The 24,052-nt window shown below is 24.1% G+C and overlaps 4 protein-coding genes across 8 annotated transcripts; 2 read left to right on the plus strand and 2 right to left on the minus strand.

Annotated features, from left to right (window-relative positions):
• The first annotated feature begins 1,516 nt into the window (after positions 1–1,516).
• On the plus strand, positions 1,517–6,644 carry LOC100864497 (facilitated trehalose transporter Tret1). Of its 4 annotated transcripts, XM_012492389.3 has the most exons (5): positions 1,527–1,893; positions 2,622–2,744; positions 2,935–2,972; positions 4,438–4,558; positions 4,981–6,644. In XM_012492389.3, exons 3-5 carry the CDS (start codon positions 2,949–2,951, stop codon positions 6,393–6,395), a joined length of 1,560 nt encoding a protein of 519 aa, XP_012347843.1. In that variant the 5' UTR covers positions 1,527–1,893; positions 2,622–2,744; positions 2,935–2,948; the 3' UTR covers positions 6,396–6,644. The 4 variants fall into 4 exon arrangements, with proteins under 4 accessions (XP_003697792.1, XP_031775197.1, XP_012347843.1 ...); XM_003697744.4 differs by having other exon boundaries at positions 1,517–1,893; positions 2,622–2,972; XM_012492390.3 differs by lacking the exon at positions 2,935–2,972 and having other exon boundaries at positions 1,548–1,893.
• Positions 6,645–6,950: 306 nt separating this feature from the next.
• On the plus strand, positions 6,951–10,675 carry PPO (phenoloxidase subunit A3). 2 transcript variants are annotated; one of them, XM_012492387.3, is made up of 9 exons: positions 6,951–7,284; positions 7,507–7,699; positions 7,952–8,175; positions 8,270–8,472; positions 8,590–9,007; positions 9,147–9,275; positions 9,396–9,720; positions 9,916–10,148; positions 10,243–10,675. In XM_012492387.3, exons 1-9 carry the CDS (start codon positions 7,174–7,176, stop codon positions 10,486–10,488), a joined length of 2,082 nt encoding a protein of 693 aa, XP_012347841.3. In that variant the 5' UTR covers positions 6,951–7,173; the 3' UTR covers positions 10,489–10,675. The 2 variants fall into 2 exon arrangements, with proteins under 2 accessions (XP_012347841.3, XP_086764870.1); XM_086908744.1 differs by lacking the exon at positions 7,507–7,699.
• Positions 10,676–10,764: 89 nt separating this feature from the next.
• Adss (adenylosuccinate synthetase) lies at positions 10,765–18,826 on the minus strand. Its single transcript, XM_003697793.3, has 6 exons — positions 18,544–18,826; positions 14,481–14,583; positions 12,450–12,813; positions 11,925–12,317; positions 11,582–11,838; positions 10,765–11,501 (listed from the first exon to the last, which is right to left on the minus strand). Exons 1-6 carry the CDS (start codon positions 18,724–18,726, stop codon positions 11,452–11,454), a joined length of 1,350 nt encoding a protein of 449 aa, XP_003697841.1. The 5' UTR covers positions 18,727–18,826; the 3' UTR covers positions 10,765–11,451.
• A 916-nt stretch (positions 18,827–19,742) lies between these two features.
• LOC147657506 (uncharacterized) lies at positions 19,743–20,595 on the minus strand. The gene is made up of 2 exons (XM_086909208.1): positions 19,924–20,595; positions 19,743–19,805 (listed from the first exon to the last, which is right to left on the minus strand). Exons 1-2 carry the CDS (start codon positions 20,593–20,595, stop codon positions 19,743–19,745), a joined length of 735 nt encoding a protein of 244 aa, XP_086765334.1.
• Positions 20,596–24,052: the final 3,457 nt, after the last annotated feature.

The following is a 24,052-nucleotide window of genomic DNA, read 5'->3' on the forward strand; positions in this document are numbered from 1 at the left end:
TAAAATATGATTATGCAATTTATAAAATAACAAAATTTTTGTTCATCAAAAAATTTAAATTATAAACATATTATATTCTGTATTGAAATAATATTATTATAATAACTCGTTTACGTTGTAATATATATAATTCTCTTTGAATTTATTATAATTAATAATTTGAATTATTATAATTAATTATTGAAGATATAAATTAATGAGAAAATTTACTTTTATCATATTAATTATATCAATATATATGTTTTTTCTCTTTTTACGTATAATTTAGTTTTTAAATGAATTTATATCCATTTTGTTATCTAAAAATTTTTCTATCTCTAATAGTTTTAAAATCATATTTTTATTTGTATGATACATCTTGTACAAGTAATATACTTATGTATCTCTATTATGTGTTATCTCTTTAATATGTAAATTGTATTCATAATCAAAACGAACGGATTGTGTTAGACGCGTCTCAGTTTCATAAATAATCATCTCAACGAGCGCGAATTAATTTATGCAATTGGCACGATCAATGTCGAGAATATATTACAGCAATTCTTGACTTGCTCGTTCTATTATTCAATGTGTTTTATATCTTATAAAGAAAAGAATGCATCAATTATACGATATTCGAATCATTTCTCATAAAAGATTTAAAATACTTGTAGAACTAATAAAAATTATGAAATATGTGATAGTAGCGGCCAATTTTTTAATTTTTATTATTGTTATTATTTTTTATATTTATAAAGTAAAAAGTATTATCTAAAACATTAATTCTAACTAATGAATTAGATGATTTCTTATTTTATTCTTGATTATATGTTTTTTTCATGTGTGATTAAAATCATTCTTTTAAACTTTATCACATGTAAGTACTTACACGGCTTTCAATTAACGATAATCTGATTAAGACCAATTGTGTAGGCACGACCGCCTGTTCGTTAATCGTGCTTGAATAAAGCTGATTACGAACAGTAGAATAAATAGTTACAGTTGATTGCGAGAATTGCAAGTTTCGCGAACACCTCTAAGACTTAGACAATACTTACGAACGTATATTTTTTCGAACGGAGGAATATATCATTCAAAGTGTTCGCTAAATTGAAATTACTTTTATCAGTATGTTTATTTTTATGATTTAAATTTTGATTGTGAAAAAAAAGAATGAAATTGAAATTATTCATTAATAATAATTTAAAATTAATTTCTTGTTAAATTCTCTCAAAAGATTATTATTATGAAATATTCAAAATATAAATAGAAGATGATATATAATAAATTTATTATAGTACATAAAATATAATAAAAAACGAAGGAAAAAAATTATTTTTAATAAAGTTTATAATATTTGTCATGTATAAATAATATAATGAAATGAAATATTTAAAAAAAAATTTTTAAATATAAAATCGCGAATATTCTATATATTTAAAATGACTCAATAATTAAAATTTAGAAACTAAATTGGAATGCAAATATTACAGTAAACAAACATCTAGTTTTGCTTATCAGACTTAAGTGCAGCGATAAGGTTCGCATTTATATGTACATATTGTTCAACAAAATTTTATGTCTCTTAAATAGAACATTCATAATTCATATAAAAATAGAAATTCGAATATTTTGTATCAAAAAAAAAAAAAATGATTGATAAAATAATATATGTGTATAGTGTAATTAAAAAAAATTGGAATTTAATGCTGTGATAACATTTAATTTTGAATAAGTGAATATAATGTGCATGATATGACTGTAAGATATGATCTCATGAAATGTGATTATGTAAAAGGTGTCACTTGAAAGAGAATATCAAAATATGTAAAATTAAATTATTAGTGCTTCCAAAAATATTAATAAGTAAAAAAAATAATACGAAGACTATTTCAAGTGGTTTCTATTATGAATGTAAGTACATATATCATTATTATTTGCATGATATGTACTATAAGTTATTGTATTGTATAAGCTATTGCATTTTGCATATTGTATCGAAAAATATATTTATATATATGCAAAATAATTTTAAATATAAGAATTTTATTATCAAGTTTATTGTTCTTTTAATAGAATAATTTTTTGTATTTGTATTTATATTTTATTTTATAATTTAATGCTACTTATAAAATGTATGCTTGGTTTTATAACATTTAAAAATATTATCTTTTTGTTAAACATATGATTGCTAAGATAATTTTTAGAATTACGATCTTTATAATAATATAACCACAAATTTAAAGTTTTTAATAAAAATATATAAACTTACATTTAAATTATAAAAATATAATTTTGTACAAATATTATATATTTAACTTAATTCCAACAGTATATTTTGATATTCTAACCTTGATCAAACTATAATATAATATAAACATCACAATCTTCATTTAAAAAAACATATATTTAAATTTATCAAATTGAAGATATTTTTGCTTTTATTGTACTTATCAGCAAAAGTCGCCATTCGCTATATCATCGAGACACAGAATTGTAATAATAAAATAATAATTAAAGTAATAAATGAGATACAAGTAAAGTATCTTATGAGCGATGCGGAATAGATTATATAGTGAATTTCATTGTATTTAAGAAATTTACCCTATAAAGTACTTACAAACGCGTTCTCTGATCTAAAGAGAAACCACGTTGGCGCCTAGTATATTTATAAATGAGATCGGTAGTGGGAGGACGACTAGTAACGTGACATTGGCAGATCAAGAAATAGAGAAAGGAGAAAGAAAACAAAATTAGTTAAGAATGTAAGTAATCAAGAATGTGTCGGTAGTTTTGCGTTTTTCGTGTGATTTAATAATTCTCAACGGGAATATGTGCAATCGTATAATTCGTGAAATTAAAAATAACGAAACTAACAAGTCAACAAACGTTAATTTTATTATAAAGACAATTCAATATCGAGATTCATTTTGGTTACATGATTCTACATGCAAGAGATCCAAAGTGTCATGACAGAAACTATGGATGTATTGGTGAGTATTGACTAGTACATATTTGCATTTAGCCATTTATTCAAATTTCTTTGTGAAAAATAGTTATATTTCGGAATTGGATCAGGTTATGTTATTAACCATGATGCTACGCGCGAATGACTGATCAAAAGCGCCTGCGTGTATGCGTTTACGCATTCGCATATGTAGTATATACATAAAATGCTACCGATCTTAAATTTTTTTTTATTTATTGCAATTATTTTTTATGGATATATTCATTTTTAAAAATAATTTTATAATTTATAAAGTTTATATAATAAATAATTATATGAGCGTTGAAATATTATATATTTTTATTATTTCATAGATCATATAATTCTTTGATATAATGTAACAATATTTTATACATTTGATATTGAGATTAAATTTCATCTTCAAAGGAGAAAATATATCCAGTGTAAAATTAATTAATCATACGTTTTTATCTATTGAAATATATTTAAATTTTTATTTAAATTATACTTATATAAATAATATTTATATATAATAATTAATATTATTAATTATATAATATATATAATAATATTTATATTAAATAATATATATATATATAATAATTTAAATATTTAAATATTTTAAATTTAAAAATTTTTAAAAATTTAAAACTTGTTCTCGAAGTATAGATACTCAGCGGATTTTTATGAATAGCGAATTATAAATTTAATAAATATTATTTATAAATAAATTGAAATTAATAAAAAATTAATAAAATTATAATTAATAATTAATAAAAAATTTATACGTAAAATTAAATAATTTCTAAATATCCATATATAATAATTAAGATTTTCAAAATACGTTTTTGTATTAAAAAAAAAAGTTATATTAATTTTAAATGGAATACATATTTTTTTATTTTATAACTCTTTAATTTTGATTAAAAACATATTTAATTATACTAACAATTTAATTATAAAAATTTCTATATAAATCAAATAAATCAATATTTAAAAAATATTGTAATTTACATATTGCAAGTAGATTTAATTATATGAGTTTCATATATTTTATGTAAAATTCTAATATACATATTATCTATTTATATAATATATATAATATATGTAAAATAAAAAAAATAAAATCTTTATTTTTTAATTTAATAATTATAGAATTATAGAATTTTATGAATAAATGAAATTGAATTTGAATAATATACGATTACGAAATCGAATTTTTTTCTCTATTACATTTATATTTATGTTTATATTTATATTATATATCTTTTTCTGTCTTTGGTACATTCAAAAAAACCAAGAAAGTAATTCTTGTAATTGCTGAATTGTCTAAATATTTGCTTCAATTGTCGCGTTGTGAATTCAATTCACTTTAATTGCAATAATTTTGCAATAATTGCAATAATTAACAAATATATATTAATATAATATATTTATTTTTTTTTGAAAAATTAAATTTCTATTTAGTAATAATAATATTTATTTCACAGATCGATACAGGCAAAGAAGTGTCCGATATGGGCGATGTGATTTCTACATATATTACATCACCTGAAAAAAAACGTAATAAAACAAACACACAATGGCGACAATGGCTAGCATGTATTTCCGGTTAGTTTTCTATTTTTTTTTTATATTGCAACAAAAGTCCAACTATTTTCTAAGTTTTTAAACTTTTATATTTTTCTTTCCATTTAACAAGAATTTTATAAATATTGAAATGAAATCTATTAATGAAATATGCGGAAAATATATGCGTTCCATATAAAATAACATATATATGTACAGAAAGCCGGATTATACAAATTATATAAATTATATTTACAATTAATTATAATATTTTTGAACTTTTAGATAATAAGAATAATAATGAAATCATTGAAATCATTGAAATGAAAAAAAATGTCATGAAATTTTAATTTTTCAAGCGATTTTAATTTTTATTTTATTTTTATTTTAATTTAAAACTAAGTTAAATTATTTTTTTGTTATATTATATTTATGTTGATATTTTAATTTTTTTTTTATTCCAGCAACCCTTTCCATGGTAGCAGTGGGTACTGTTTATGGATGGGTAACGACTTCTCTCTCTCGATTAACATCTGAAAATAGCGGAATGCCGTTTAAGATAACAAACGATGAAGGTTCATGGATCGTATCTTTAACTGTAATTGGTTCTATGACCGGCCCATTTCTGGGTGCTTGTTTAGCTGATCGTTTTGGTCCTAAACGCTGTCTTTTGATATCCAGCGGATTTTTCATCGTAGGTTGGCTTTTGGTGTTATTCGCAAATACTGTAGCCGTTCTATACGTTGCTCGTGTTATTCTTGGTATAGGTGTTGGGATTTCTTATACAACGAATCCCATGTATGTATCGGAAGTGGCAGATATCAACATTAGAGGCGCCTTAGGTACATTAATAGCAGTGAACGTATTTACTGGATCGCTGATGACATGTAGCATAGGACCTTGGGTATCGTATAAAATACTAGCAACGATTTTATTAGTGATACCTATATTATTTATTGCGTCCTTTGTATGGTTTCCTGAAAGTCCTCATTTTTTGGCAGTAAGAGGTCGCAAAACCGAAGCTAGCCAATCAATAGCATTTTTCAAAGGTATCCACGATCCTAATGAAGTGAAAAAAGAGTTATCTTTAATTCTACGCGGATTATCCAGGAATGATTCTTTTCAGTCAAACACAAGTCAAAATATAGAGATAATTACATATACTTGGTTGGCCAAACTACGATTTTTATTATTGCCAAATAATATGAAAGCTTTATGCATCGTTGTTTCTTTAATCGCAGCGCAACAACTTAGCGGAAATTTTAGTACTATACAATATCTCGATGTATTATTTAGGAAAGCAACAATTAGTATTGATTCGAATGTGGCGACTATTATTGTTTTGGCTGTTGGTCTCGTATCTGGTAGTTTGGCCACTATAACAGTGGAAGCTGCAGGAAGACGATCACTTTTGATGATTTCTACATTTGGATCATTCCTTACATTAGCTATTCTAGCGATTTATTTTATGCTCGATATTAAAGGTATCGATGTTTCCATGGTCAATTTTCTTCCCGTCATTGACGTAATCTTTTTTCAGATAGCATTTCAAATAGGTTTAGGTGTGTTACCTAATGCTCTTATTGGTGAATTATTTCCTACGGAAGTAAAAAGTGTTGCAGGTGCCATCGTTACAATTTTCGATGGTATACTTGGTTTTATTGTGTCAAAACTGTATCAAGTTATTGGTGACAGTTTTGGATCGCATACGGTCTATTATTTCTTCTCGGCATCTTGCTTATTAGCTTTTTTCAATGTAATGTTATTCGTGCCAGAAACAAAAGGTAAGACATATCGCGAGATTCAAGCGCTTTTAGCTGGGAAGGAATTGAATTCTTCAAATGAGAGAGTCAAAAATGACGACAACGATGTTATATGATACGAAGAATTACACCATAAATGTGAATCACAATCTCTATTTTTGTGCAATTTTTTATTTCTTGATTTTATTAGAAATATTTTAATGTTGGACTTAATGACTTAATGTTTACAGGATATTATAATTTTGTTTACGTGTATGCGTAATAAAAAAGTTTATAATAAAAATAATACTTTAATATCAATATTTGTAACTTAAGAAATAAATTGAATCATATTAGTTTTAGAATAATAAATAATTTTAAATTAATATATTTGTTATATTTTATATAACTATTCCTAACATGTTACTTTAAATTTTATTTTAAGTTGAAAAATCGTAACAAACAACATTTATTTTGAATAGATAAATAGTTATTTCTAATTTAGTTGGCGTTACTAATCGCAATCTATTTCCTTCAAAAACAGGAAAAATAATGATGCGGTCGGAATGACACTATATTAATCTCAATCAGATTATGTATTTTAGACATTTGTGGCAGATTTTGCGGCTTTTAGAAAAACTATTTTATCCTGTTAAGTTTGTATATAAAGTCATGATTTAGCTACAATTTCTAATAGAACGATATTAACAGTTCAAATCAGAATATTCTTTTTTATTCTGTATTTCATTGTAAGTTGTAATTAAAATTTGATGAAATTTAAATATTTCGTGAAACAATCATCATATAAAAAATTTATACAAAACGGCACTTATTCGTAAACTTGTCACTTGTAGAATAGTAATTAGTTTCGTTTATTTGCTTTTTCTTCATTCGACATTAGAACTATCAACGAAAATGGCGTCTAATAAGTCGGGTATTTTATATCTATTTGATCGACCTTCTGAACCAGTTTACGTCCCTAAGGGAGACAATAAAGTGGCTTTTGATATCCCACCTGATTATTTGGTAAGTAATATATTTCATATAAATTATTATTTAAATATTATTTGAATTAAAGAAAAACTAAATTTTAAAAATTAATTAAATGTTAATTAAAAAGTAAAAAAAAAAAGAATAAATAAATAAATATAAAATTTGAAATTGAAAGCAATAATTAAAAAAATATAATTATCATATTATATACTCAATGAAATATCACAATTTTAAAGATATTCAATGATATTTTAGCCTGATAGATATCGTTCTGTGGCTACTCAAGTATTTAATCGTTTCGGCGATGATGTAGAATCGAAACTTCCAGTGAAGGCAATTACTCTTCCTGATCTTAGTATTCCAATGCAACTTGGACGTCGTCAGCCTTTTTCACTATTTATTCCGGCACATCGAAAAATAGCTGCTCGATTAATTGATATTTTTATGGGTATTTTTTTTTCTTTCTATTTTCTATCTCTTTTGTTTCTTTTTTATTGATTATTTTTTATTATAAAGTTTGATCTATTCATTGTTAAACTGTTTATCAATTAAGATCTTAATTAAAATTAAAATTATCTTAGCATAGAAGCATATATGCTACATTTTCAATCCTTATGTTCGTTTCAATGTTTAAAATCGATCTTCCAAATCAATATTCTATAGATTTTTTAAATAAAATATTTTGTATTTTATATTGCAGGTATGCGAACATATGAGGACTTCCTGTCTGTTGCAGTTTATTGTCGCGATCGTTTAAATCCAAATATGTTTATTTATGCCCTATCAGTGGCGATACTTCATCGTCCTGATACGAAAGATCTGCCAATACCACCACTTACCGAAGTATTTCCAGACAAATATATGGATAGTGGAATATTTTCCAGGGCTAGAGAAGAAGCTAATGTTGTGCCTGAAGGTGCTAGAGTATGTATAAATATATTGTAAATTGTAAATTATAAAATTCAGATATCAATGTAAATAAAAATATTTTATTTGTTCACAAAATATTTTTTAATAGGTTCCAATCGAAATTCCAAGAGATTATACCGCATCAGATCTTGATGAGGAACATCGTGTTGCTTATTGGAGAGAAGATATTGGAATTAATCTTCATCATTGGCATTGGCATTTGGTGTATCCATTTGAAGGTGACATAAGAATTGTTAATAAGGATCGACGTGGAGAACTTTTCTATTATATGCATCAACAGATTATAGCTAGGTAAATATTTGCTAAAAATATTTAAAATATACAAAAAGTTTAAATCTTAAATGAATGCAATAATCTGAATATATAAATGGTATTTCATTTAATTTAAAACAAATTTAATATTTTTAGATATAATTGTGAACGGCTATGTAATCGTCTTGGACGAGTAAAACGATTCATTAATTGGCACGAACCGATTCCGGAAGCTTACTTCCCGAAATTAGATTCTCTTGTTGCCAGTCGAACATGGCCATTTCGACCCAGCGGTACTGTCCTTAAGGATATCAATCGACAAGTTGATGAATTAAACTTTGACATTCAGGATCTAGAAAGATGGCGTGATCGTATTTACGAAGCAATCCATACAGGATCTGTAATTAATACCAGAGGCGAAAGAATTCAATTGACTGAGAAAAATGGAATCGATGTCCTAGGAAATATCATGGAAGCTAGTATTCTTTCTCCCAATCAGAATGTCTATGGTGATCTTCATAATTTTGGTCATGTCGCCATTTCTTATATCCATGATCCAGATCATCGATATTTGGTAAGCATATAATATCGAAGCATATATATTTTATAATTTTTAAATTAATAAATAATAGAATTATTATACCAAATATGATTTTGAATATTAGTAAATAAATATTTAATAACAATCATTTTATTTTTTTTTTATTTTTTAGGAGAGTTTTGGTGTTATGGGTGATTCAGCAACTGCTATGAGAGATCCCATATTTTATAGATGGCATGCATTTGTTGACGACGTCTTTCAGGAACATAAAAATACATTACCTCAATATACTGTACAACAGGTTAAATTTATTTTAACATTACATTTTTCTTATCATACAAGTTACATTATGATTAATACACATTATCATAAAATGTGTATTTATATGCATAGATAAAATATATTTTTTTATTGTCTACAGTTAGACTTCCCAGGTATCGAAATAGCAGATATCAAATTAACAACCAATCAACAACGCAATATTTTAAATACCTTTTGGACCAAAAGTGACGTAGATTTGTCACGCGGACTCGATTTCACTCCACGTGGCGCAGTGCTTGCTAGATTTACTCATTTGAATCATGCTGATTTTTCATATACGATTGTTATTAATAATCGTAATAATACATCAATGAGAGGCACGGTCCGTATCTTTATAGGTCCTAAAGAAGACGAGCGTGGATTACCGTTTACTTTCAGAGAACAGAAGAATTTAATGATCGAATTGGATAAGTTTCCTGTAACACGTATGTGTTAAAAATATATATATATATTTACAATTTTAAATTATTAACTCAATTATTAACTTAAAAATGTTATGAAATTAGTATGAATATCTTGTAATTGAAATATAATTCATTATTACGCTATAATTTAACTTCTGCATGTAATATACATAAAATACGATGTATATGTTTATTTTTCTATTTATTTGATTTTAGTTCAACCAGGAAGAAATACGATTGAACAGAAATCTACAAAATCTTCAGTAACTATACCATTTGAGAGAACTTTCCGCAACTTAGATGAAAATAGACCAACAGGAGGTGATAATTTGGAGCGGTTCGATTTTTGTGGATGCGGATGGCCGCAGCATATGCTTGTACCAAAAGGAAATAAGGAAGGTTTTGCAATGGAACTTTTCGTCATGGTATCAGATTATAAAGATGATCGTGTATGTATCTTATATTATATTAATATTATATTAGATTAATAAGTGGATTTCTTAAAAACATTAATTCTAATTTTTTATATTGCACAATATATAGGTTGCACAGGATGAGCCAATTGGTTGCAAGGATGCCGCAAGTTATTGTGGATTGAGAGATAGAAAGTATCCTGATGCACGAGCAATGGGGTATCCATTTGATCGTCAACCTCGTGCAGGTGTTGAAACTTTAGCTCAGTTCCTCACCGGAAATATGGCGGTAACTGAAGTAACAGTTCGATTTACTGATACGGTTGTACCTAGATCTAGATCTGGAAGTATGGGCAACACTTTAACCTTTATGTAATCTATGAGATTGAATATCTTTTGACATGGCAAATTATTGGATCAAGATTGTTGGAATTATAATATACTTAAGATCATTAATGATTGATTTTTTACTTTTTAATATTTTAATTGTATTTTTTATTATCTATTGTATAAATCTATTGTAATAAAATAAAAAAAAAATAAATGAACAATTAAAATGAAAATGTGATTGAATTTAATAATAATAAGTATTTGTTACTTTAAGATCCAGAGGATTATACAAAAAAATTTTTAATAGACAAGAGACAACTAATATTTTTAAATTATTTATTTTATGCTTTAGATCTAAGTACTATGTCATATTTTATCTACAAAATTGGAGCGTATAAATTGTTACAATTCTTACAATTAAGACATTTGTGCAAACCTTGTAACAACTACTACACAAATTGTTATAACACGCAATACTCCTCGATAAGCAAATGTAGCTTAACGAGATATAATTACAACAAATAATGTCAAAAAGACTTTAAGAAAAAGAGGTGCCACGTATCCAAAAGGAATTAGATTTCATTTATATTTTTGGCATCCCTATTCTCAGAAACAAGAACGAACAATAAAATAGAGATGCCGATGTTTGCCAAAATTTTGGCAAGTTATAAGATATGAAAACAAATTTTTTCGTTTCGATACTGCGAATATTAAACATCAATGATTCGATAGTTGAAAAGTCATTTTTTAAATATTATCAAGAAGCTGACTAGCTGCTCAAGATTCAATTCTAGTGACTAACAGAATTAGTCATGTGAGATTGCCGCGATTATAAATAGATCTCCAAATTCGGCGGATAGTTAGTTATTTAGAAGTCTGCATGCGTGATGTTTTATAAAAGTATTCTTCAAGTTTGAATAAATTTTGTACATGAATCGGTATCATTATTTTATTCCGATTCTTTTAATAGTACATTCTCTCATGATGAACGTCCTACTACATAACAATGTCAAAGCGTAATTACACTTTCCCGACCTGCTCCCACTCCAATCCACTTAACTGAAACAATAATAATTAGAATTTTTAATATATTTCAATTCAACATTAAAAAAAATTTATAGAGAAAATAAAAAAATTACCTGGTACACCAAGATGTTCTTCTATTAGTTGTATATATTTTTTTGCATTAGGAGGTAATTTTTCTAAAGAACGTACACCTTCTGTTGTTGATTGCCAACCATCGAGAGTTTCATAAATTACTTCTACTTTTACCAAGTCAGAAGTGGTACTTGGAAAATAATCAATTTCCTTTCCATTTAATCGATAACCTACACCAATTTGAATTTTTGGAAGCGTATCTAAAATGTCTAATTTTGTTAGACATATTGACGTATATCTGTTAAATAAAAATAAATAAAATTCTAAATGTAAAGAGATAATTAAATTCGTTTAATCAAATGTTTTTATAACAATATTTCTTACCCATTAACCATTGCAGTGAATTTAAGAAGAGTTAAATCTAGCCAACCGCAACGTCTTTTTCTATTTGTTGTAACACCAATTTCATGCCCTCTCCTTTGTAAAAGCTCGCCTGTAGCATTCAAAAGTTCTGTAGGGAATGGACCATCACCAACTCTTGTAGTATACGCTTTAACGACACCAACAACTTCTCCGATATAAGACGGTGGTAGTCCAAGACCGGTACAAACACCACCTATACTGCAGTTAGAACTCGTAACATAAGGATATGTTCCAAAATCTATATCTAGCATCGCAGCATTTGCACCTTCTACTAATACTTTTTTTCCTTCGCGTAATGCTTGATGTAAATACTGAACGGTTTCTTTTACTAACGGTCTTATTCTTTCTGCATATCTGAAAATAAATTAATATAAATATGTTATTTCTGCTAAATATTATTTTTTTTTAAACGATGGTTTTTAATTTAATACAGTTCATCTTATAATATTCTAAAAAAAAAAAAAAAAAAAAAAAAAAAATACATACTCTTTATATCGTTGAAGTTCTGCTTTTACATCAACTTGAAGTGCTGGAAACATTTTTTGATACGAAGTTACCAGCGTATCAAATTTTTGCGAAAATTTATCGAAATCTCCGAGAAGATCACCGATTCTAAGTCCATTTCTGGCAGCTTTGCTCGAGTACGTTGGTCCAATTCCTTTCTTGGTTGTACCAAGGGATTGCGTACCTTTTTCTAATTCTTGGAGACCATCAACTTGTTGATGAAAATCAAATACTATATGTGCACGATCGGAAATTATTAATCGTTCCCGCCAATTTTTCAAACCTTTCGCTTCATTGCTTTCTAGCTCTTCAAAAAGACCTGGTAAATGTATTACTACTCCATTTCCTGAACAAAATTTATAAAAAATTAAAAATAAAAATTATTTATAATTATAATATTTAAAAAATTCTTATTTAAGAATTTATAGGTAGTATAATACAAATATTTTAGCATACTATATCTGAAATAAAAAGTTAAGCAGCATTTATATATATAGAATAAAATTGCATATTCAGGATGTTCATATTTCAAAGCTATCGAAAATACTGATATTAAATGCTTTGAATAATTTTTAAATATTTTTTTAAATCAATAGATCAATATTCATTTAACAATTATCTTTTATTTAATGTATTTTTTATAATACATATTATATATAGTATATGTAGATAATATATATTTTTAAAATACTTTTTTTTTCATAATGAACTCGTAAGGTCATGTTAAATTTTTTTAATGAAATCACTATCTTATTTGCAAAGAATATTAAAATAAATTTGAAAAGTATAAAAATATAAAAAAAACATATTTTCGTTCATTTAATATCAAATTATTTTAAAATAATTTTTAAATTGTGAATTTAATTAAAAACAAAAAAAAAAATAAATAAAATCGATATTTAATTTAAATTACAATTTTTTTTGGAAGAAAACTAATTAATTTTATTGTAAATACAAATATGAAATTGTAATTAATAAAATCGAAGACTATTAAATAAAATCGTGTATTAAAAAAAAATAAAATAATGGAATATTACAATTAGCAATAAAATTTAAAAGTAATAATAATGAAATGAATTATCAGTATTTACAATTAATAAATATATAAGTTGTGTTTAAACATCAAATATTTATAAACTATTAAAATCAATCTAAATTCAATGTTTTTTTGAGAGACACAATTTATCCTAGTAATATTTCATTTTATGAAATATTAAATAAAATTATTTATAATTAAATTAAATGAAGAAAAGAAAATTTTCTTTATTCTTTTTTATCTCCAAAAAAAAAAAAAAAAAAAAAAAAAAAAAAAAAATGTTCTTCAATTTTAAAATACTAACATCACAGACAATTCCATTAATTAATGTCACAATCATTATTACGAAAGAATTGTAATAAATAAATAATCCTTTCATATACAAGATAATAAATTTAGAGGTAATAAATTAAGATAGTATGACTAGATGTTGACATATAATAATCACAAGTATTGTTGTCTTGAGTAATACAATATATATTAATAAATATAATAATAATTTTATAATAATAAATATGGGTAGAGATTTTCACGCATTAAATAAAGCTAAATCTATAAATTAGTTAAAAAAATTCCATTGGGAAAAGATAAATGATTTTGAATGATTATTTAAAAAATATTTTTCAAATGCAATAAAATCAATTTTAAAATATATTTTCTATATTCTTATTTGATGTTGAAATCTTTATAAATAATAATTCAAAAAGAAATTAAATAAATCCTCCATTAACTAAAATTACTTCTATACGATAAATCCTTTCGTTAGGAAAATAAATAATAAATATATGAATTTAAATTGAATATAATATATTTAAGTTAGAGACCATTACTTTATATTATTATTTCATGTATAAACGTGCACTTCCATATTCCAAACACATGGATACTGAATTTTATTTTTTTTTTATGTTCAGTCATTCCGTTTTGAAATTATTGAAACTTTATTAAGAGCCATCACATAATCGAAAAATAATTACCTATAACCGATGTACATCTAGGATTGATTATTCCACTGGGCAGAAGATGAAAATGGAACTCCGCACCATCTACTACTACAGTATGCCCGGCATTGCTTCCTCCCTGCAAAATTAAAATTCTTCTTTTGCTCCAACATAGGTACTATTTTTTTCCTTTTTCTTTACTTTCATTTTATTTCTTTTTTTTTTTTAACATTTTTAATATTTCAGACAAAAGAAAAAACTGATTAAAATTATTTGAATACCAATTACTTTTAAATAAATATCCAAATAATAATTGTGAAGGAAGAATCAGAAGAATTTTTTTTCCAAAACGAAAATTTTTCCATATGATTCAATAATTGTGTACAGTTGTTGTTACTACATTATTGTTATAGAAGGCATATATTTAAAAAATGCAAAGTGCTCGTTATTCAATGGTCTCTTTATTTTATATCTCTATAGAATATAAAAATATATATTTTTACCTTTATTTTTATAGATGATATAGATTACAAATAGAAAACAAAAAATGTATGTATAAAAAAAATAAATAATGTATAATATAATAATATAATAATAATAGTAAATTAAATACAAAATTAATAATATTTAATATATTGATGAGATATAAAATGATTTTTTTTATATGATATAATTTTCGCGAAAAATATTCTAGTTATGTTTTAATTTTTTCATAATCCTAATTATCCTAAGAGAGATTTTAACAAACTATTAAAGATAATTATACAAATTTTATATCTTAATCGTTATTTTATTTAACAATTATTCATTGAGCAGAAATGAAAATAGAATTTCGCTATCAGAAATTTCGAAAATTTTAATGATAAAACAATAATTATTATTTGTTGAAGATTATTTTTTATTATCCAAAATTAAACATAATTTTAGATGAACATTATACGCAAGACTTTGAATAAATCTTGACAAGGTTGCGTAATTTTCCTCTGTTAACTGTGTAATTGACTCCGCAGTTTACGACATCTGCGATTGTTGAAACGTTTTGTCAGAAATGATCAGAATGAATAGCATTGCTAGTAATACCTTAAAATGTCTCGTTCAAAAATTTTATCTTTTATCTTTAAGAAACGTATTACTTAATGATTGTATTTATTAACGAAATTATATGAATATTTTTTTATTCTATCGGATATTGGAATAGATGTAAGATAAATGTTGAAAATAAATGAAACTGCAAATTAAAAACGGCTATGAGTAATACTTGTGCTAAATCTATCTTTCAGCATATATCTATATAACACGTGTTCTTTTCATGACGTGCAAGTCGAATATTATGAAACAAAAAATGAAACAAAATGGCAATGCCAATTGGCATCATCCACAATGATATCAACATCACATGTGATGATGTACGGTACAATGAACGTGTTAAGATCAATGTTTCCATCTTTAGTTTACAAATATATATAGTTTATTAAGTAGTAATATTAAATAAAATTGTAGCTTTATTAAATAAAATATCTTTCTTGTAAAAATGATTACTAATTTAGAAAATGATTACTATTTTGATTACTAAAAATATCAAATATTGAAAATACATTTTAAAATTAACCAATTTAAATTAAAATTAACAATAAAACTTTTTCCAGAAAATATTAAATTAAAAATCTTTCCACTCTTGATAGCCAAATTATTTTTTGATTCTTTGGACTGAAATCAATTATTTGATTTCAATCTTTTTTAAAATTTTATTTTATCATTAAAAGAAAAAAAAAATTCTGAAAAAAATATTATATTGTATTATATTGTATTATATTATATCATAAATATCATCATATATATATAATGACTTTGAAAAAAAAAATTATGAGGAAATAATCGATATTTTACTTTTACATGGATTTTTAATGAAAAAATTTTTAATTACTTTGTTATATACATAAATAGAAAAAATGAAGTTTTGCAAAAGTTAAATCTTAATGATTTAAAAATAAAATATCGTCTATTAATATTAACCGATATACATCATTGAGAAATTGAATATTGTCGTCATATACATTATGTCATGTACATACATTTATAGTATATATTTATATCTATATTATATTTATATCTACACTATTTAGAAATATTAAAGACACGATACTAATTCTATATTATAAATTTGATATTATGTGAATGAAATATCTTTAGTTTGTTATTTTTAAAATATTTGTTGAATTTATATAACTTATGATACGATAAAAGAGATTATATAGCGATAAAAGAGATTACCATAAGGTGGCTTTGAGTTCATTACGAAAAGTATTTTCGAAATATTTATTACCATTGTTATTACCATTACATATTATCTATTCGATATATAAATAAATTTTATATTTTTTTATATTTACATTAATTTTTTTGGCGAAATTGAAAAGTCGTATAAAATATTAAAATCTATCGCGTAATTTTATGGGTAATTTTAATAAATAACAATTAATTACATTTGACTTTTAATTATTTCATAAGATGCTATTTATATTGATATAGATTTGTTAAAATTATTATTAAAAAGAAATAAAATTTTAATAGATCAAAGATGCAGTGAACGCAGTAAAAATTGCAATTAATTTACAAATTTAATTGTAAATTCAATTTATAAAATAGATGGAAAAATTATTATTATAGATCATAAACAATCCTGAAAATGCAAATCAAATCTGATGAATCATGCTAATTATTATATATATAATTATACATATATTATATGTATAAACAACATATATAATAAAAAAAATTTAAATAAATAAATATATTTCTGCAAAAATGATGAAAGATGATCATAAAGACATAAAAATATAATGGAATGTGATAAGTGTTAAATTACTAAATTACTAAAACTGATTAAACTTTAATCAATATAATAAAATGTAAATAAAATGAAATACATAAAATACAAAATAAAAAAATTGTTATCATAATTATAGAATTTTAATATATAATGTAAATAAAATAATAATAATATTATGAAAGTTAAAAATGTTTATATGGAAGTTTTCTAATAATTTTATAAATGTCTTGTAAACGTGATACATACAAATATATATATATGGTACGTTCATATTCAAATTTTAAATTTATGCTTTGTTGTAATATAATATTTATCAAATAAAATCATAATTTAGTATCAGTCTCTAAAAATGTAGTCTAACCTATCAAGAAAAAGAAATTGAATAATAATATTTAAATCATAATCATTTTATAATTATATTTATATATTCATATAAAATTATATATTTGAATTAAAATTTTCATATAAATTTTCACATAAATTTGAAAAAATAAGACATTCTATCTCTTTAACACTATATTATATGTAATCAGTTTTAAAATTTCAATGCCAATTGGAATAGCTTCGTGCGTTATGTAATAATATTATAATATATATTTTTATACATATATTTATACTTTTATGTATATATTGATTTTTATGCATACTTATATATCATATAAATCTTTATACTTAACAGTTTAAGATTAAAATTATTTGACTTCAAGTCAAAATAGACATAGTTTTAGAAAAAAATGAGAAAATACCTTTTTTTTGAATTTTAGAATACAGTAAATTTCTATGTATATAAATAAATAAATAAATAAATGAATTTAAAGAATAGAAAAAATAGAAATTTTTATTATTGTGAAAAAAAATAATGTATTATAAAATTTCGACAAATATAGAATAAACTTGTTATAAAAATGAGAAATACATAATGTATACAAATTAATTTCAGATTCGTATTATAATAAAAAATTATACTTTTTTCTTATACTTAGATTAAATTATAGAAACATATAAATTTTTAATTTATTAAAGTAGAAAAAGAAATATAGTCACGTGACATATATATATATATATATATAAAATAAGGAGGGAAAGAGAGAGAGAAAGAACGATTGCTATTATTTAAAATAAAATAATAAAAATGGAAAACGAATTAATGAATTAACATTTTACTGTAATGTAATGTAATAAATCTTATAATTTTAAACATAATTTAAATGTATTATAAAAAAAATTTTCTGAAAAAAGAAAATGAAAATGAAAAAATGGCGAACTCACCTGACACCTGCAGACGACGTCAGCATCCATAGCAAGCATATCGACGACCTTGCCTTTACCCTCATCGCCCCATTGCGCTCCAAGAACAACAGTAACTTTGGTTGTAGCATTTGACACACGTTGTTTTTTCCTTGGTGATGCGAGAACGCTGTCCCCATTTGCTTGTTGAACGGAACGTTGCATTTTCGAATGTGAAAATATTGGCAATTTTTCGAGCAATTGCACAAATTACCCGCGCATGTATACACCTCGAAAACCACCGCGCGACTACTAAAACATAGACTTGATTGACTTAAATTTCTTCGACGAATGAAGAGACATCTACAGGGAAAAACTAAAAATGATAGAAAATTGAATAAATTTATGTAGAATCACAAACAAAATACAAAATAGATCTATATATATTTTATGTTCTGAATTACTCGATCGAGTAATGAATTAGATCACAGACGAAATATAGAATAGATCCAACACTCAATACATTTTTTGTCTCGTATTTCGAGAACCCTTTTATCATTTTATTATCATTGTCAACGTTATCGATTCGATTCAGAATAAGATTGCTACGTTAATAATGGTTGGAATTGAAACTAAATTTTAATATAAAATTATAAATATAACAAGCTACAATTTATTCTGTAAAATATCTTGTGTATAAAATGTATTATTATAAAACAATTAATGTAATTATTATAAAACAAGAATTTATTAGAATTGTGATACTTCTATACTATTATGTATTTTAATTACAAAGAACTGCTTTTATAAAACGAGATTAGATTTATTTCTATTTATTTCTGGAAATATATTATAAAACTGAAAATGTAATATCCATATTTTTTATATTAAAAATTAAAACATTTTATTAAAAAAGAAATAATAAAAGTATATATAATTGATTTTAAATATATAATTTATGATCACGCGTTGAGTTCAGAGACAAAGTTTAAACAATTATAGATGAGAAGAGCAAATAGTTCAAGAAAGTAAGAATTGACCATCAGCGCCATCTCTGGAATGAAACCTTTAAAGAATTAATTCAAAAATTAAATAAATATAAAAATTAATATGAAAATATTGATTAATTTATTTATTAATTTATAAATAATTTAGATTTATATTAAATGAATCCAAATGAAGACAAGTTAAAAGAATAACAATATTATTATATATAATAAGTATATATTTCTATATATTTTTTATATATTAGTACAAAATACACGTCGTTCTTTAGCACGTCGATTTTGAAACCAAATTTTCACCTGTAACATATACAGCTGTAGTTAAATTTTTCTTTTTAAGAAAAAGTTATGATGTTTAACATAGAATAATGTTTAAAAAAAATTAATAATTAATATATGAAATATTAAAACCTATTACCCTATTAGGTAGAAGGTTTAAAATATTTGATATCTTCAATACATCTTTTTTTGAAAGATAAGCACTATTTTGAAATTGTTGTTCAAGATAATTTACTTGAAATGATGAAAATGGTATTCGAGGATGAAGACTTGGTTTTCTTCTATTTTTTCCGAATGTTGACTTTCTAGGAACTTTTGGAGGTTTATATCTTGTATATCCAAGCCATTCTAATTCTTTTGTATTTTTCTCGATATTTGATAAATTTGTATAATATTTTTTTTCATCATATTGTTTAGAATTCATTAGATTAAAATTTATTTCACATTTTTTTTCCATATTTATTTCACTTTTTCGTTTAAAACATTCACCATTATTTTCACTGAATTTATCATTTCTACATCCACTATTTCTTAAATTCATTTTTTCCATAATTTCAAATTGCCTTGTTAAATTCAACATAGAATCTTTTTTAATCGATTGCAAATTATTTTTTGTATTTATCTCGACAGTATTAATATTACAATTTGTTACCAAATTCGTTTCATATTTTTCTTTTTGAAAATCAATCTTACATGTTTTTGATATGTTAGATAAAGAACATTCTTTACATTGATTATTTTGAAAAAATATGTACGAGTCTGATAAAATACTTTCGATGCTAAAGTCCTTCGGTTTTCTAACCGACTTCATGTCGAAACTTCGACTGTGGTTGTTTAATAAAATCCTCTTTATATATGGCTCTCCATTACATGCTACTATGATCACCCCAAATTTTAGCAACTCGTGGCTGTTAAAGCTCGGTTTCGAATTAAACGCATAGTTGAACACACGATGCTATCTTGCCGGTCCAATGTAGTATACAGTGACTTTCAACTTAAATTTCTTTTTTTATATAATATTTTTATTATATCATATATGTATATTTAAAAAAATATAAAATGTTTCCATTTTTTATACATTTTCATAATTTTATGTAAGAAAATTAAATATTAAAATTTATTATCATAAAAATGGTGAATATTTTAATTTAGATTTTGAACTTTGAATTGATGAATTTTCAGCTATATAATTGATATTAAGAATTTGTGAATATTGAAATTTTTATAAGGAGGAAAAAAAAAGGAAATATATATACATAAAATGCAATAAAATAAAATAATGAAAATAAAAAAATATAAAAGTTGATAAACACTGTTCGATTGAAAGTACTTGAAAATATCACATAATCCAGAATATATTATCCACCAAATATCGATCCGTGTTCTGCTATAACAATGTAATTGATACTCTTGTAGGGAAAGAAGAAAAAAACGAACGAAGCGTATGATTTTGAATAGACCAGATGCGATACAATGGATTTCAATTAGGAGTTATAGGGTATTTTGGATTATCCGATAAGCAGACTAAAGAGAAAAAGTAAATATTTAGACATTTTTACATTATTTAAAGATGTAAGATTGTAAGATTGTTCAGTTCAATAATATCAAAGAAAATATATCGCAAGAAGTTTATATAAATTTTTATATATAAATTAGATTTTTTATAACTTATAAGAATCCATATATTTCTATATATATTTTATATAAATTAAAAAAAAATATATATATATATATATAAACAGACGTTTCTTCTTTTTTTTATTATTTATTTCCGTATTCCTATTATTATTATTATATTATACATTCCTACTTAAATAACTTTTAAATTAATCTAGTATGTTTTTTAAATTTTATCCTATTTGTTAATGAAATTTTTTTTGTCGGTAAGTTAGATTTCTTATAAGCGATCATAAAGTTTGCGAAGACAACGCCATCTCGCGTTTGGATTCCCGAAGCTCCGACTTGTTATTAGCATAGCAGAATATGCAAGGAGGTATACGAACTCGTAGACAAGGAAGGCAATAATGCGCGAGAAGGACAGAGACTGTCTCCCACCACGCCACATGGAAAATTCATTAATTTCTCGTTTTCTACGCAAAATTTCTACACTTTTAAGTTCTCATCATGTAGCTAGAACTTCATGGAAGATTCTCATATCAATTTTAATATGAAATTCTTTTTAATTAATCATTTATTAACGATTAACGCGTCATAAAATAAAACGCGTTTTAAAACATCGAAGACGCCATATTGAAAATTAATTAATTCCTCCTTTTCTACGCATAATTTCTGCACTTTTAAGCTCTCATCATGTAGCTAGAACTTCACGGAAGATTCTCGTATCAATTTCAATGTAAAATTCTTTTTGATTAATCATTTATTAACGATTAACGCGTCATAAAATAAAACGCGTTTTAAAACATCGAAGACGCCATATTGAAAATTAATTAATTCCTCCTTTTCTACGCATAATTTCTGCACTTTTAAGCTCTCATCATGTAGCTAGAACTTCAAACAAGCTTCTCATATCAATTCCAACGTAAAATTCTTTTTAATTAATTATTTATTAACGATTAAAGCGTCATACGTTTTAATACATCCAAGACGCAATATTAATAATTAATTAATTCCTCCTTTTCTACACAAAATTTTTCTACTTTTAAGCTTTCATCTTACAACTAGAACTTCACAGATGTTTCTCATATTAATTTTAACGTGAAATTCTTTTTAATTAATTATTTATTAACGATTGATACATCATATAAAATCGTTGTATAATCGTACAATAGATTATCATTAATTTTTTATTATAATACATATTTGAAACGTTATTTTTTCTTCTAATTCCATATATATATTTTATATATAATTTTACTTTAGTTTAACTAAATAAATTGATCATTTATTATTCGATTATAAAATAAAAATCTGTGATTGAAACATAATGCATAATAATTATTAATAAATAATTAATTAAAAAGAATTTTATATTAAAATTGATATGAGAAGTTTGCTTGAAGTTCTAGTTATAAGATGAAAGTTTAAAAGTACAGAAATTTTGCATAGAAAACGAGAAATTAATTAATTATTAATATTGCGTTTTCGATGTATTAGAACGTATGACGCGTTAATCATTAATAAATAATTAATTAAAAAGAATTTTACATTGAAATTGATATGAGAAGCTTGTTTGAAGTTCTAGCTACATGATGAGAGCTTAAAAGTGCAGAAATTATGCGTAGAAAAGGAGGAATTAATTAATTTTCAATATGGCGTCTTCGATGTTTTAAAACGCGTTTTATTTTATGACGCGTTAATCGTTAATAAATGATTAATTAAAAAGAATTTCATATTAAAATTGATATGAGAATCTTCCATGAAGTTCTAGCTACATGATGAGAACTTAAAAGTGTAGAAATTTTGCGTAGAAAACGAGAAATTAATGAATTTTCCATGTGGCGTGGTGGGAGACAGTCTCTGTCCTTCTCGCACATTGTTGCCTTCCTTATCTACGAGTTCGTATACCTCCTTGCACATTCTGCTATGCTAATAACAAGTCGGAGCTTCGGGAATCCAAACGCGAGATGGCGTTGTCTTCGCAAACTTTATGATCGCTATCTAACTTATCGACAAAAATCTATTCTTTTAAAAATTTAATTCATATTAAAAAAAAAAAAAAAAAAAAAAAAAAATTAAATCAATACATCATTATAATTTTTAAATTTAATCAGAAATGTATTTAATAGTATATAATAATAAAGTAAAAAAGAATAATAAAGAAAAAAATAACGTACATGATTTATATAGATTTTTATATATAAATTAATTTTTCTATATGTGACAAAGAATCAACATATTTTTATATATATTTCATATATAAATTATGTTTTTTACAAAACTGTTACATGGAGTCAACATATTTTTATTTTAACCATTTCTATCCATCAAAAAATTAAAAAAGATGTCTTCGAAGGAATGGTAAATTAGAATAAAATACAAATTGAGATTCTGTGTGATCTTTTGAGTATTTTTAAGATGATTTTTTGATGATTTTTAATGCTTAAGAGATGGCGTTATCGATCAATTCTAATTCTATCGAATCTTCTATTCGTCTTTCTTATTTATATTCTACTATTATATACTCTGCTTATTTATATTTGAACTTATAATGAATTTTTAATTAATTCATCAAAATCATACATGATATTTTAATCCGGATATAATTCAATTTCCATTATCATCTAACTTATTGATAAATTGTACATGAA

Source organism: Apis florea, unplaced genomic scaffold (assembly GCF_048593485.1).
Source record: "Apis florea isolate Af1SG1 unplaced genomic scaffold, ASM4859348v1 contig_3081_pilon, whole genome shotgun sequence".
Taxonomy (NCBI): Eukaryota; Metazoa; Arthropoda; class Insecta; order Hymenoptera; family Apidae; genus Apis; species Apis florea.

Coding starts and splice junctions, on each gene's coding strand:
- Adss (XM_003697793.3), bottom strand. CDS start 18,726: ATGCAACGTTCCGTTCAACAAGCAAATGGGGACAGCGTTCTCGCATCA. Junction 14,584..18,543: donor ACGTCGTCTGCAGGTGTCAG/GTGAGTTCGCCA, acceptor TTAATTTTGCAG/GGAGGAAGCAATGCCGGGCA. Junction 12,318..12,449: donor GAACTTCAACGATATAAAGA/GTATGTATTTTT, acceptor ATTTATTTTCAG/ATATGCAGAAAGAATAAGAC.
- LOC147657506 (XM_086909208.1), bottom strand. CDS start 20,595: ATGAAGTCGGTTAGAAAACCGAAGGACTTTAGCATCGAAAGTATTTTA. Junction 19,806..19,923: donor TAAACCTTCTACCTAATAGG/GTAATAGGTTTT, acceptor TATATGTTACAG/GTGAAAATTTGGTTTCAAAA.
- PPO (XM_012492387.3), top strand. CDS start 7,174: ATGGCGTCTAATAAGTCGGGTATTTTATATCTATTTGATCGACCTTCT. Junction 8,176..8,269: donor TTGTGCCTGAAGGTGCTAGA/GTATGTATAAAT, acceptor ATTTTTTAATAG/GTTCCAATCGAAATTCCAAG. Junction 10,149..10,242: donor CAGATTATAAAGATGATCGT/GTATGTATCTTA, acceptor CACAATATATAG/GTTGCACAGGATGAGCCAAT.
- LOC100864497 (XM_003697744.4), top strand. CDS start 2,928: ATGCAAGAGATCCAAAGTGTCATGACAGAAACTATGGATGTATTG. Junction 2,973..4,437: donor CAGAAACTATGGATGTATTG/GTGAGTATTGAC, acceptor TTTATTTCACAG/ATCGATACAGGCAAAGAAGT. Junction 4,559..4,980: donor ATGGCTAGCATGTATTTCCG/GTTAGTTTTCTA, acceptor TTTTTATTCCAG/CAACCCTTTCCATGGTAGCA.